Here is a 13,468-nt window from a genome sequence, read left to right on the forward strand (position 1 = left end):
CCTGCGCAGGGAACCCAGCCAAGGCAGGGGCCGCCCGGGAGGAGGGCGAAGCAGAGGGACCGCCGTGGAGACCCCCGGGGCTGCGGGCCGTGCCAGGCAGGTGGGTGTAGCTGTGGGGCGCTGGGAGCCCGAGAGCAGGGCGCAGCCACCCTGCCGCCTCTTGCCAGTCTGGTCCTGTCTCTGTCCAGTCCTTGACCCAGCCTCTGCCCCACAGCCCTCTTCCCATGCTCCCTCTACGTTCTTGTCTTCTACCTTTCTACCCCATTTCTTCATCTGTACCCTCTATTTTCTGTCTCGCCCTGTCTCTAGTCTCTTATGTCTCTCTCCTGGGTCGGTCTTTTCCAGGTCTCTCTCAAACCATCGCACAGTCTCTTTCTACCTGTCTGTCCCTTCCTCTTAGGTATTTTATCTCATGTTCCTCTTCCACACTCCCTGTCTCTCTACCCACTAGCTTCATCTTGTCGCTCCTCAGTCTCTATATCTCCCCACCTGTCTCTCATCTCTGTTTCCATATCTCCCTGTCGTTGTCTCTGTGTGTATGACTGTGTGTCACATCTCCCTCTGCCCAGGACCCCTCTTGGTCTCTGCTGCCCTCTCTGATTTGTTCATTCTTTCCCTGCCCTCAGTCCATGGCCATTTCTGACTCCCATGTCTGGTCTCTTTCTCTCCTGCTCTATCTACCGGACAATCTCTGTTCACCTGACCCATCTGCCCTTTCCTTATGATTTCCTTGCATGCCCTTGAATCCATGACCATCTCTCCTTGTGTTGTAGGGGAGGGGGCAGCAAGGCCTACCACCCAATAATTTACTCCCCCCACAGACGGCCCTTTCCTCAGGGCCCCGCCTGGTACCAGGGCCCCCACCAGCAGGGGGACTGCGCCTGGAAGCTGTAATGGAGGCCCTGCAGAGGCAGCAGGCAGCTCGGCTGGCCCAAGGGGTGGGGCCCTTGGCCCCACCCCGACTCCCACTTCCACAGCCTCCTCTGCCTAGAGCCCTGACCTTACAGGCTCCTGAGGGGGCCTTAGGGGTGGTTGGGGCTGAAGAAGAGGATGCTGAAGAGGATGAGGAGGGAGAGGAAGCCCTGGCAGAGGAGACAGCTGAGGAGGCTCATCCAGGGGCCCAGTGTCCCAACTCACCTTCCAGCCAGCCCCCTGGACTCCATCCACATGAGTGGACCTATGAGGAACAGTTCAAGCAGGTAGGACACCCCTCTCAGACTGAGCCCCCTTCCTCCTCTCTGGCAAAAGTAGAACCAGACAATCAATAGTCCACCCATCCCTACCGCCCTCTGCAGGATGGAAAAACAGAGACCTAGAGCGAGAGATAGTAGGAAAACTAGACTGGACGATAGAGATAGTGATGAGTCAGGGAAGACAGACACTCAGATATGTGAAAAGTGAACAGGAACACATTAAGAGGTATAGGAGGTCCCAGAAACATAGGGACTGACAAATTAAAGGCTATTGGTGTGTTCAGGAGGGACGGGTGTACGGGCCTTTGAGGGAGGGGACTCTGGGGTCTGAAGATTCCTTGGTAACACCACCTCACCTACCCTCTCACACATCAAGTCACAAGGACCAGTAGTTGTCCCAGGCTGTCTACTGTCCTTGGGAGGAGAATAGAAGTCTTGTTTTGCAGGCTGGTATACTCTAATACCCTGCTACATTGCTCCATGATTCAAATTTTTTCTCTGGCCTAAATTCCATGGGTGTCAGTGGCTTATGCAGGCCACTTCACCTGCAGTGTAACTGAAGGGCACCCGTGCAAGCTAGGCAGGATAAATCCTTGTGTACATGGCCTTAATCAAGATTCTTCCTCCTGTGGAACCCCTCAGATGTTATTCTAGGGAACTAGGCCAGGCTGTCACCATGAAGGTGTTACTCAGGGCTGTGATTCCAGGGGTGCTATTCTGGTGGTGTTGCTCATAGGGTATTGGTTGCTCACAGAAGTGCTAATCTGTGGCTAGTGCTCTGTAGCATTAGTGTAATACTGGGAGTGTCACTCAGGGGCTTGTTACTCTGGAGATTCGGCTCTAGTGGCTAGTTCTCCAGGGCATAACCCCGGGCTTATTACTGAGGAAGTGTGGATAGCATTTGTAGGTACCCAATGAGACTTAGGGCTCTGGGTCATGAGTATGTGACTCCAGAGCTGGGTCTCTGGTGTTTGCTTCTCATGGAAAGATTTTGAGAGTTACAGGGAGATGGTGTGCTATCTATATGTGTGACTCATGGCAAGCTGAGGCTGAGAGACTTGTTACTCTGGGTCAATGATTCCATTAATCTGGGACTATATAGTTTAGACTTGGGAGGTGATGTTGGAACTTGGCGGGGGGTTCCATGTGACTGAGAAGTAGCAGGATGATTAGTAGGTACCTGATGCTCTGACACCTCGGGTTCTGTGTGGCACATGGCCAGTACCTATGTGACAGCTTCTGTAGTAGGCACTGTTACTACCTCTGGAAAGAAATCAGACCAGAAGGTGCCTATCAGGATCTCCCAAGCATCGTCCCTGCTCCTCACTCACCCTAGACCTGGCCCACAAGGATATGAACTGCATGAAGCCCTTGTACAGATGAATGGGAATGAACAAATGCCCCAGATCCATGGCAGCCTTCTCCTTGTGGAGCACAGCCCCGGCCTGGCTCCTTCCTAGGGCTCTGAATGTTCTCTTCAGTGTCCACACTGTGTCCTGGGGACTGACCCAATGAAGCCGTTTCCTGCTTCCTATCTCCCCATATTTTCCTGATGCAGAGTGTGAGCTGCCTCAGGCACCACTACCAAGATCTCTTGAGCATATTAGAGAAAGGTGCTCTGCCTACTCCTGGGGATGGGCCTGCTGCAGGGAGTCCACATTCAGATCCCACTCACCCCCTTCACCAAGGACTGTTGTACCATGTGAATTGGGGCTCCAGGAGGAAGGGGATCAGTGGAGTTGAAGAATAATCTTGGTCCTTCCCCAGCTGTATGAGCTCGATGCAGACCCTAAGAGGAAGGAATTTCTGGATGACCTGTTCAGCTTCATGCAGAAGAGGGGTGAGTACGGTGATTTGGGGAAGTACCCTGGAATTTCCCCCGCTTAACCAGATTTGAAGAAGGGAGACCCTAGGATGTAGTCCCCAGGTGAGGTCTTCCCAGGAGAGGCCTGAGGTTGGTGGCACCTATCCTTTGGGCCTTCAATAGTGTCTTTAACCTCTGACCCTGCCCCCTTCCCCACTAGGGATTAATTAGTGGCCAGCCCACAGGCAGTTGAGTATGGAATCAATTGGGAGGGTGAGGGGGAAGTAGTGGGCACCAGCTTGAGACAGGGTCTCAGCACTTAGGACCGGGAATGCCTTGGTTCTGTGTTGTACCCTTTCTTCAGCCTTGTCTCTCCTCAATTGTCTTTTGCTTTAGGCCAGGAGATTCTTTTTGTGTCCTACAGCAGGAAGGAATAGGATTAGACTGAGACTTTCCCAAAGGATGTGCTGGGGCCGTGTGAGTTGGGCAGTGGAGAAGGAATTCCTTTCCGGAAAAATCTCAGTGCTGGAAGAATGCAAGAAGGGTCCAGCAGGGGATGAGGGTGGGCAGCAGTCCATCACTTCCACTTCTCCCCAGATTCATGGGACTGAGCACTGACTCATTATCTCTCTCTACAAAGCTAATTAACTCACTCAGAGCGCAGCCTGATAAGCTGCTAATTAACTGGCTGCACTGCCCCCCCTCCCAATACAGCTTCTGGCCCAAGTCTCCCCAGGCCCCCACCAAAGGCTCAGCAGCTCTTTCTGGTTCCCTTCTTCCCAAGGATTCTGGGTGGGAGTCCCTGGTCTTCTTGCTCCCCAAGGAGGCTTCTTCACTGTGGTCCTAGTGTTCCCACTTTAGGAACACTAGGACCTGGGGTCCTTCTCTCTGCTAATATGGGGTAGGGTGGTCTGAAAGGATCTCTGCACTGCCTACACCCCCAGCTCTGCCTCCCTCTGCTCAGCTGCAGGGGGAGGAGGTCTCACGGGGCCGATAATTTCCCCCCATTAATCAGGCCGCAGCTAATTGTTCGGGTCCAAAGGCAGCGATGGAAGGGGACGAGATCGGTAAGGAATTAACTGGGGCCCATCGCTCAGGTCAGACAGGCCCCTTTGTCAGGACTGGCTGGCGGGGGTGGTGCAGGCTGCAGAGATGGTGGACCCAGGCAGGAGCTGTGCTTGCTGTCCCCTGATCAAGCACAGCCATTGGGGGCTGCTGCTTGGGTAGTATTACTCTTCAGCACTATATGGAAGTCCTTACAATCCATCCAGCGGTCAGCAAACAGTCTTTCAGGCTAAATCCAGCTGCCTGGTAGATTAGAATGACTTACATTTTTACATATTTGGAAAATAGAATTAAAACAGATGTAATATTTACAGACTGTGAAATTGTAATTTCAGGGCCTGTAAATAAAGTTTTATTGGAACCCAGTCATGCCCATCCCTTTTATTGTCTTCCAAGGCTGCTCTCCAGATACAATTGCAGAGTTTGGTAATTGTGACATATATCCTTTGGCCCACGAGGCCTAAATATTTACCTTCTGGCCCTTTGCAGGCTGTTTGCTGATTTTTTGGTCTTAATCTCCTGTCCTTCCTACTATGATGGTCCTGGGGGCTCAGCCTGTAACCAACCCCCTCCCACCCCATACCCCTACCCTAAATCTTTCTTCATGGATCCTGCCCTTTCTCAAGCCTCATGGAGATATCCTTCAGTCCCCGGAGATGACCACAAACAGGGCCTTACTCTTACTGTCCTGACTTTCTACCCATTCCCTACCAGGGACGCCAGTGAACCGCGTGCCCATCATGGCCAAACAGGTGCTGGACCTGTATGCTTTGTTTCGCCTGGTGACCGCCAAGGGTGGCCTGGTGGAAGTCATCAACCGAAAAGTGTGGCGAGAGGTCACACGCGGCCTCAGTTTGCCCACCACCATCACTTCTGCCGCCTTCACTCTGCGCACCCAGTGAGGACAGTGGCCCGCGTGGGCAGAAGGGCAGGGCACGCGGGGCTGGCGTGGGGCATGGGTGTGCAGGGAGGAGCGGGGGCGGGATTCCATTCGCTGGGCTGGGGATTTGATCCCCGTGTCTCCGTCCGTCCTTAGGTACATGAAGTATTTGTACCCGTATGAGTGCGAGACGCGGGCGCTCAGTTCCCCGGGGGAGCTCCAGGCTGCCATAGACAGCAATCGGCGCGAGGGCCGTCGGCAGGCTTACACCGCCGTCCCGCTCTTCGGCTTAGTGGGGCCGACCCCTCGGGGCGCTCCAGGCCTGGCTTCGGGTCCTGGCCCCTCCCCGGTCGCACCCCCGCCGGGTCCTGGTCCCACCCAGGGTTCCACCGCTGGCTTGCCTGTGCACGCATGCGCTCAGCTGGGTCCAAACCCTATTAAGAAAGGTGCGAGGGAGAAGGAGTTCGAGGGAGGGCAAGCACTGAGACACAGGAACTATTAATATGTAGGGACTCGGGTGTGGGAGGCTTTGCGATATGGGAGCAGCAAGATCTGATGGGACTCTGAGGTTTTGGAATCACGAAATTAGAGATTCTGAGCTTTAAGGTCAATAAAGCCCTGAGACCTGTCTAGTCTATGTGTCTCTCCTGTGTGGGGACTGAAACTCAGGAGAAGGTCCTTTATCCATAGCTTTCTTTATTTCACAACTGCCCACATAGGGCCCCCATTTGGATGTGGTTTATTCCTCCTGTTACTTAGGTTGCTTAATAATCAAAAGCAAATAAAAGTCACATTCTTTTACTTAAACCATCCCAGATTTACATGCTGGCCCTTTTAGGGTCTATATCGTTAACGTTTCTAGGCTGAAGGTCTGGCTAGAAGAGACTGAGCCTAGTTTGTCAGTCTGTATGACCTCTTTTGGTTCCACATCTAGAGGAAAATCAATTGCAAACACAAGTTGCTTGGGTCAGAAGAGCTGAATGACCTTTTTTTTTTTTTTTTTTTTTTTTTTTTTTTTTTTTTTTTTTTTTTTTTTTTTTTTTTTTTTTTTCCAGAGGAAAGTGGAATTCGAACCCCTCGTCCAACACTACCTGTTGACTTGGCCTTGGGGCCTGGACGAGAGAAGTTGGCACCAGAGGAGCCTCCGGAGAAGAGGGCTGTGCTGATGGGCCCCATGGACCCACCTCGACTTGGTGCACCCCCCAGTTTCCTGCCTCGTGGCAAGGTTCCCCTGAGGGGTGAGGAAGGGCTTGTTAGTGAATGACTTTGAGCTTTGAGCTTGTGTACTGAGGGAAGCTAGACTCTTCACCTGAGGGTGTTGGTGGTGGCACAGTCTCTCTCTCCCCCTCTCCCCCTCTCTCCCTCCCTCCCTTTAAATATATATATATATATGTTTGCAGGTGTGGGGTTCAAGTGAATTAGATAGAAAATCTATTTATAGGAGTAAGGGAGGAATCTAAGTTTGAAGTCTGATTTCCCAAAATGTGATTCTCCTGCCTTCTCTTGGACAGAAGAGCGGTTGGATGGGGCCCTCAATCTGGCAGGCAGTGGCATCAGCAGTATCAACATGGCACTAGAGATCAATGGGGTGGTCTACACTGGTATGGGTACTATAGGCTGTCTACACTGGCATGGAGTTGGGATTTAGACTGGCATGAGGATTTTAGATTTTCTTTACTAGCATGAAGTTCAGGGATATCTAAACTTGCATGGAGGTCCAGAGATTGTTACACTGGCCTGGGTTAAGGGAATGTCTCCATGGCGTGGGGTCCAAAGCATGACCTGTGTGGCATGTTTACCATGGGGTGTCTGCTCTGTCTTGGGTCTTTGTGTTAGTGTTAGTGTTTCTTGTTTACCTGCTTGGGGGTATCTGCATTGGCAATAGGAGCTTCTTACTGACCAGAGGGAATTTTCATCATTGGTTCATGACGAAGGATGTGTATGGTTCTCTTAAGAATCTGGACACTATTTCCCAGCCTCCCCTGCTTATATTTGCATTTTGCTCCTCTCTTTACTCCTTTGACAGGCATCCTCTTTGCTCGCCGCCAGCCTGTGCCAGCTTCCCTGGTTCCAACCAATCCTCCACCCCCACCCTCTACAGGGCCCCCTTCCAGCACTTTGCCTTGAGAGCACCTACTGAGAACCACGAGCCCCAGCATCATTGTTGAGGGGAGAGGGGCCCTCCCACCTTGATTCTTCCAGGATGCCCACTGTGGGACCCAGTCCTGGGAGATGACAGCATGCCACCTCCACTCCAAAGGGATTTCTTATGATGTTCCACCTACCTCATTGTAAAAGTAGGGCACCACCTCCCTGGCCAACTCCAGCAGCATCTACCAAAGAATTCTTCCCCCAGCAACCCCTGTCATCTCCTCATGTGACCCCTGTATCAATGTCGTCTTTGGCACCCCACTTCTCTGAGTCAACTCTGCTTCTCTTCAGGAGGCAGGTGAAGACTGGATTTGGATGGTGTGAGGACATCTCTCAGGTCGCATCTGGAAAATAAAGCTGTACTCCCTCCGTCTCCAGTGCCTTCTCTTCTTTGGGTCTGGGAGGCGAGGGGTACATGACTACATTGAGCTATCCAAGCAGAAGGCAGAATAGCAAAGTTCCGAGAGAGTAGAAGAGCATGTTTTATTTTTTTAAACGGGCTCTCACTGTGTGCATGTTCACTGGCTGGCTTGGATCTCGCTATGTAGACCAAGCTGATTTCAAATTTGCAGTGATCCTCCTGCCTCTTTTTTCCTAAAACTAGGATTGCAGGTTTGTGCTATCACACAGAGCATGGTCTCTTAAATCAGACTGCCTGAATCTAGGTTCCGATTATGTCGCGATAGTGCTGGGTGGCCTTAGACAATTCACTTTAGTCTCTTAAATGTTAAGAGACTCCAAAAATTTATGGTCCTGATCTATGTGAATGAACCTATTTTGGAATAGTGGGTGTAATTACACGTGCAACCTCAGGGAATGGGGTGGAAAAAACTCTGGTGTCCTAGAATTAGAAGACCGAAAGTCGCCGGGCGTGGTGGCGCACGCCTTTAATCCCAGCACTTGGGAGGCAGAGGCAGGCGGATCTCTGTGCGGTTGAGGCCAGCCTAGTCTACATAGTGAGTTCCAGGTCAGCTGGGGCTACATGGAGACCCTGTCTCAAAAAAAAAAAAAAAGAGAGAGAGAGAGAAGACCGAAAGTCTTGACCACCAGGCCTGAAAAACAGGACCCAGAACGTCACCTAGGTAACCAGAGCGCTTTTGACAGCTGGTCTGGTCACTTCCAACATTGGAAGGCTGCGTCGTGACTTCACTTCCGGTCTAGGACCTCCGATGCGTTCGGATTGGTCAACCTTCTATTTGGGCGGAAGTCCCACCTTCTGTTGGGCTGAGGCGGGGCCGCAGAAATGATGGCGGCCCTAACAGATATCCCTCGGCTACAGGCCCGGGTGGAGGAGCTGGAGCGCTGGGTGTATGGGCCGGGCGGGACTCGCGGCTCCAGGAAGGTGAGCGGTCTGGTCGCGTGGTCTCTCTCTGTAACTGGGTAAGAGCGGTGCACCTTCCCTGCCCTCGGGATGAAGACATCGGCGCCTCGGGTCGTCCGCAGCTCAGCCTTTGAAATAACGGAGATCCGGGACCTCCTGGAATTGGACTCTCGGTGTCCGTGTTCAAGGGAATTGGGATTGGGGGCGGGTAGCAGATGGTTAGGCCTGTTTGAGATGGGCTCAGTGACAACTTTAAGACTCCGCCCCTATGCTCTCAGATTAGTTGAGGACCTGGTACACTCTGACTAATGAGAGTTTCATTAAGAGCTGAAGTCCGCAATGGAGTGCCATCCTGGAGGCTTGTGTAATTAATTGCCAAATGAATTGGGCAGGCGGACCTAGGGCCCTAGAAGAGGCAGAGCAGGGGTGGATAAAGAAGGTTCAAGTGGTAAGACATGAGGTCTGAGAAGGCCTAGTTAAGGAAGGTTAGGGATTGAGTCTTTGGTGTTCAGATGTAGACAGTCACATTAGTGACTGAATTTTGACAATAAGCTTAGGCGCCCTCAATCCTCTTCTACAATGGGAAAACCATTTAGTGAAGAGCTTCTGGTGGTGAGTCAGGAATGTACTAGATCTGAGTACATCAAAGATAATGATGTCTGTGTACTTCCTGTGAAACTGTCACTAGCAGATTGTGTTCCTGTTGAGACCCATTTTCTCAAAACACTTTCTCCCTTTGGTATCTATGACTCCAACCCTCCTGACTTTCCTTTTATCTCTGGCTGCTACTATCAGTCTTATTTGCCTTCCCCATATATTTGTCCCTTGAATATTAGGGCTCTTCACTCTACCAAAAAACCTGAGTGAACTCCATTCAGTTCCATAGCCCCCCTCTAGTTTACCCCTCTTAATTTTAGAATATTATACTCTTTTCAATTTATTTAAAAATTTTAAATTATGTATCTCTGTGTGTCTGGGTATATGCACATGCGTGTACATGCCCATCAAGGCCAGAGGCTTTGGATCCCCTGGAGCTAAAGTTATAGGCTATTGTGAGCTACTGGATGTGGGTGTTGAGAATTGAACTGAGGTTCTCTGCAAGAGCAGTAAGCACTCTTAATTGCTGAACCATCTTAGCCTATCTATCTATCTATCTATCTATCTATCATCTATCTTTTTGAGACAAGGTCTCCCTGTAGCCCCAGATGGTCTGGTACTTGCTTTGTAGAACAGGCTGGCCTTGAACTCACAGAGATCCGTCTGCCTCTCCCTCCAAACTGCTGGGTTTAAAGGAAAGCACCACCACGCCTAGCTCTCTCTCTTTTTTAAAAAGATTTTATTTTTCTTTTAATTCTCTCTCTCTCTCTCTCTCTCTCTCTCTCTCTCTCTCTCTGTGTGTGTGTGTGTATGTGTGTGTGTACATGTGAGTACTGTGCTTGTGGATCAGGTGTCTTCCTCAGGTGTTCTCCACATTCTTTGGGGTCTCTCGCTGAACCCAGAGCTGACTAATTCCCTCTGGCTGGTCGGTGAACTCCAGGGATCTGCCAGTCTCCTGCCTCCCTGCCCTACTCAGTGCTAGGGTTACAGGTGCACATACCCCTGCCCAGCTTTTACTTGGGTGATCCACAGGAAGACATTAGACCCACTGGAGCTGGAGTTACAGATGATTGTGAACTGCTCAGTGTGGGTGCTTGGAATTAAATCTAGGTCCTCTGCAAGAGCAGTACATACTCTTAACTCCTGAGCCATTTCTAGCCACAGAATATTGTACTCTTAAATCCTAGGCAGGCTCATTCACTTTCATAGTTTTATAGTTACCTGTCATTATGTCATCCATATATATCTCTGTTCCACATTTTCCCTTCTGAGAATGTGATTTATGTTTCTCTACTGGTCTTTTCCGCTTGGATATCTAACAACATCTCAAACTTGAAATCATATGTTCTTACCTGTACCATACCTCTCCCCTAAACTGATTTTCTTCTATACTCTCTAATACAGGATCCAAATCTTAGAGATTCTTCCCTCTCCCATACTAGAGTTGATGAAGAGAGGATGGGGATAGAGGTAGGCCAGCCAGTCTGTTCTCTAGCCATGAGATAATGAAGATCTGGGTGAGGATATTTGCATATTTCATGCCCAAACCCAGGTTAGGAACCAGGTACTATATAGTATATATAGGTACCCCATGAACCAAAAATTAGTTCGTTACCTCCCCAATCAAATGTCAAACTCCCCAAGGAATACATGATTCCTTCTCCTTTTACATTAAGGAGTTCCTGAAGGTGAGGCTGCATCTTCTATAATACAACAGAAGGGGACCAGCCTAAATTATTGGAATTCAGAGGTTTGAAATTCTAGAGAAAAGAGGTTTCCTTATTTTTCCCAAGTCTGAGCCAAATAGCCTACCTTGGAATTAACCTCTATTTCTTTTCAGGTGGCTGATGGTTTGGTCAAGGTTCAGGTGGCTCTAGGAAACATTGCCAGCAAGAGAGAGAGGGTGAAGATTCTGTACAAAAAGAGTAAGTACTTCCATTGGGTCCATATTTGCACTGCTTCCCATGCCCACGTGCCCCGGAACCTGATCCTGCCCTTCAGCCAATACTTCAGCCAATAGGTCACTGGAACACCCTTTCGGGATAGAATATGAAGGCATGTTACTGCTGAAGTAGTGAGCTTGAGTGTGTTCTTCTACCTTGTAGATAAATCCCTAGACCATATACAGTGTCCTTAGTTGTGGGTGAGAGCTCTTCCTCCAAGCTTCCCTTGTGGAGGAGAAGAATCTGGTATGACATTTCCGTAGGTATGGTTAAGAGGCAGGAAAGAAATTAATCATTGAGAGCTTCAGCACTGGTTCAGCCAAGGCTTTTAAATTATTATAGCTAGTGACTTGGTCAGTAATTAGAAATCAGATAAAGCCCTGGCTTGTTTGAGTGGCCTTGAGGAAGAAAAGTAACTTTTAGCTTAGTGAGAATAGGTCCATGGGAATAGTGGGGGAGCCCAGAGCGGTAGCAACAACTGTTTCCAGTTGTTGCATGATGTCAGCCAGCAGGTGGTGATATTGGAGAATCTCGAGAGTGGACTAGGGAATCTGGTGGATGCCTGCTAATTGGGCACTGTAGGGGTTAGCCTGTCATTCAAGGCTTTCCCCAAGGATGAGCACTCCCCAGACTTCCTTTATTTATGTACATGCATGTGTGTGGGTAGATGCATTTCATGGAATGCATGTGGAGATCAGAGGATAACTTGTGGGAGTCATTTCTCTCCTTCCACCGTAGATGCCAGGGATTGAACTCAGGTCAGGCTTGGTGGGCAAGTGCCTTTACCTGCTCAGCTATCTAACCAGCCCTCAAACTCCCTTTATAAGACAGGGTTCCAGTCCCAACTCTGTTTTATTTTCCATCTTGCTACTTTTCTAGTTGAAGACCTGATGAAATACCTGGATCCTGAGTACATCGATCGTATTGCCATACCTGATGCCTCTAAATTGCAGTTCATCTTAGCAGGTAATGCTAGACTATGCGCGTATAAGCATCTCAGGATATCATTTGTGGAGGAGTTTGGCAGAGATGGCTGCCCTCTCCTATCTTGTTAGATACTGCCCTCTCCTATCTTGTTAGATACACAGCCCTGACAACTACCCTCTTGAATTCTGCCCTGGTTTGGAGCTGAGCCCCAAGGTGATCCTGTGAATCTTATAGTAAGCACTGAGTATAGTGTGCCTCTTGGCCAGCTGTAGGCCTTGGTGTCAGACACTGGGAGCTACTCTAGTGTTCTATCAATTGTCCAACCCTAGGATTTTCCTTTAGAATATCCATCACTGTTTACTGGACAGCTGATCTTCTAGGAAAGAGGAGGGGCAGGAAACATTGTCATTCAGAGAAGGGAGAATATATGCATGAGTTTCAACATTTTTTTTTTTTTTTGTGGTTGTTGTTCTTTGAGACAGGGTTTCTCTGTAACCAGCTGACCTGGAACTCACTATATAGACCAGGCTGGCCTTGATCTCACAGAGATCCCTCTGCATCTGCCTCCTGAATGCTGAGATTAAAGACATGTACCACCACACTCAGCCCTCAACATCTTTTTTTTTTTTTTTTAAGTCTAGGCCTTTTATTTCTTCTTGTACATTAAGTCATGAATTCATAGAGAATAGGCTCCAACAGCATAGGCTCCTTCCTTTAGTTCTCACAAAGTGTGCGACTCAGGTTCCTTTCTCTTTGGCTTCCTTTTTTTGCCTGATTGTTTTCCTTCACCCATTTCTTGGCTTTTAATGTGTTTAATGAGCTCAGTATGCAAATTAATTCTCTTGGCAAGAACCTTGCCCATAACTTGCTTGTTTACAACAATGCCAGCAACATGCTGAGTGACACTGCAAACTAGCACTTTTGTCATGGTAACATTTATGGAGCATTCCTTTTTGAACAGTACCCATTCCCTTGATGCCTGCAGTATCATGCTGCTTGTAGTCTTACATAGATGTGGCCAAAGGAACAAACTCTCTGTTTCTAAAAGACCTAGAGAACATACAACGGGTGCCTCTCTTCTTTCCCTTTTGTTTTTTGTTTGTTTGTTTGTTTTTTTTGGTCTTTTTGAGACAGGGTCTCTCTAGCCCCAGTTGGCCTGGAACTCACTGTGTAGACCAGGCTGGCCTCAAACTCACAGAGATCTGCCTGCCTCTGCCTCCCAAGTACTGGGATGCACCACTATGCCTGGCTTCTCCTTTCCCTTTGTATTTGTCATTTTGCCAATGTGGCTCCAGCGAAAAGGCCAACATCTTTTTTTTGCATGAGAAGTCTCTATATTTCAGCATTCCAGGCAGGAATACCAGTCAATCAGTTATGCTACAGGTAGCATTTTCTGAGCACCTACATTCATGCATCCAGAAGCTATTAAGATGAGCGCAGTGGGCATGTGCCTATAGTTCTAACTATTTAGGAAACTGAAACAAGAGGATTATAAGTTCAAGGTTAGCCTGGGTCAACATAGCAAGACCCTATCTCGAAGAAGAAGAAGAAGAAGAAGAAGAAGAAGAAGAGGAGGAGGAGGAGGAG

At 49.2% G+C, this 13,468-nt stretch overlaps 2 protein-coding genes across 4 annotated transcripts in view; both read left to right on the forward strand.

Annotated features, from left to right (window-relative positions):
* The first annotated feature begins 55 nt into the window (after positions 1 to 55).
* Positions 56 to 7,460, forward strand: Arid3c (AT-rich interaction domain 3C). Of its 2 annotated transcripts, XM_008842434.1 has the most exons (8): positions 56 to 100; positions 822 to 1,199; positions 2,961 to 3,033; positions 4,777 to 4,960; positions 5,099 to 5,388; positions 5,998 to 6,180; positions 6,454 to 6,543; positions 6,969 to 7,460. In XM_008842434.1, exons 2-8 carry the CDS (start codon positions 894 to 896, stop codon positions 7,067 to 7,069), a joined length of 1,227 nt encoding a protein of 408 aa, XP_008840656.1. In that variant the 5' UTR covers positions 56 to 100; positions 822 to 893; the 3' UTR covers positions 7,070 to 7,460. The 2 variants fall into 2 exon arrangements, with proteins under 2 accessions (XP_008840656.1, XP_008840657.1); XM_008842435.1 differs by lacking the exon at positions 6,454 to 6,543.
* An 824-nt stretch (positions 7,461 to 8,284) lies between these two features.
* Dctn3 (dynactin subunit 3) overlaps positions 8,285 to 13,468 on the forward strand; it is a 9,542-nt gene continuing 4,358 nt past the window's right edge. For both annotated transcript variants that reach the window (XM_029567974.1, XM_008842437.2), the window contains exons 1-3: positions 8,285 to 8,435; positions 10,852 to 10,936; positions 11,834 to 11,920. In XM_029567974.1, the coding sequence (XP_029423834.1) occupies positions 8,337 to 8,435; positions 10,852 to 10,936; positions 11,834 to 11,920 (271 nt within the window). In that variant the 5' untranslated portion in view covers positions 8,285 to 8,336. The remainder of the gene's footprint in view (positions 8,436 to 10,851; positions 10,937 to 11,833; positions 11,921 to 13,468) is intronic.

Source organism: Nannospalax galili, unplaced genomic scaffold, assembly GCF_000622305.1.
Source record: "Nannospalax galili isolate Female #2095 unplaced genomic scaffold, S.galili_v1.0 scaffold341, whole genome shotgun sequence".
Classification (NCBI taxonomy): Eukaryota; Metazoa; Chordata; class Mammalia; order Rodentia; family Spalacidae; genus Nannospalax; species Nannospalax galili.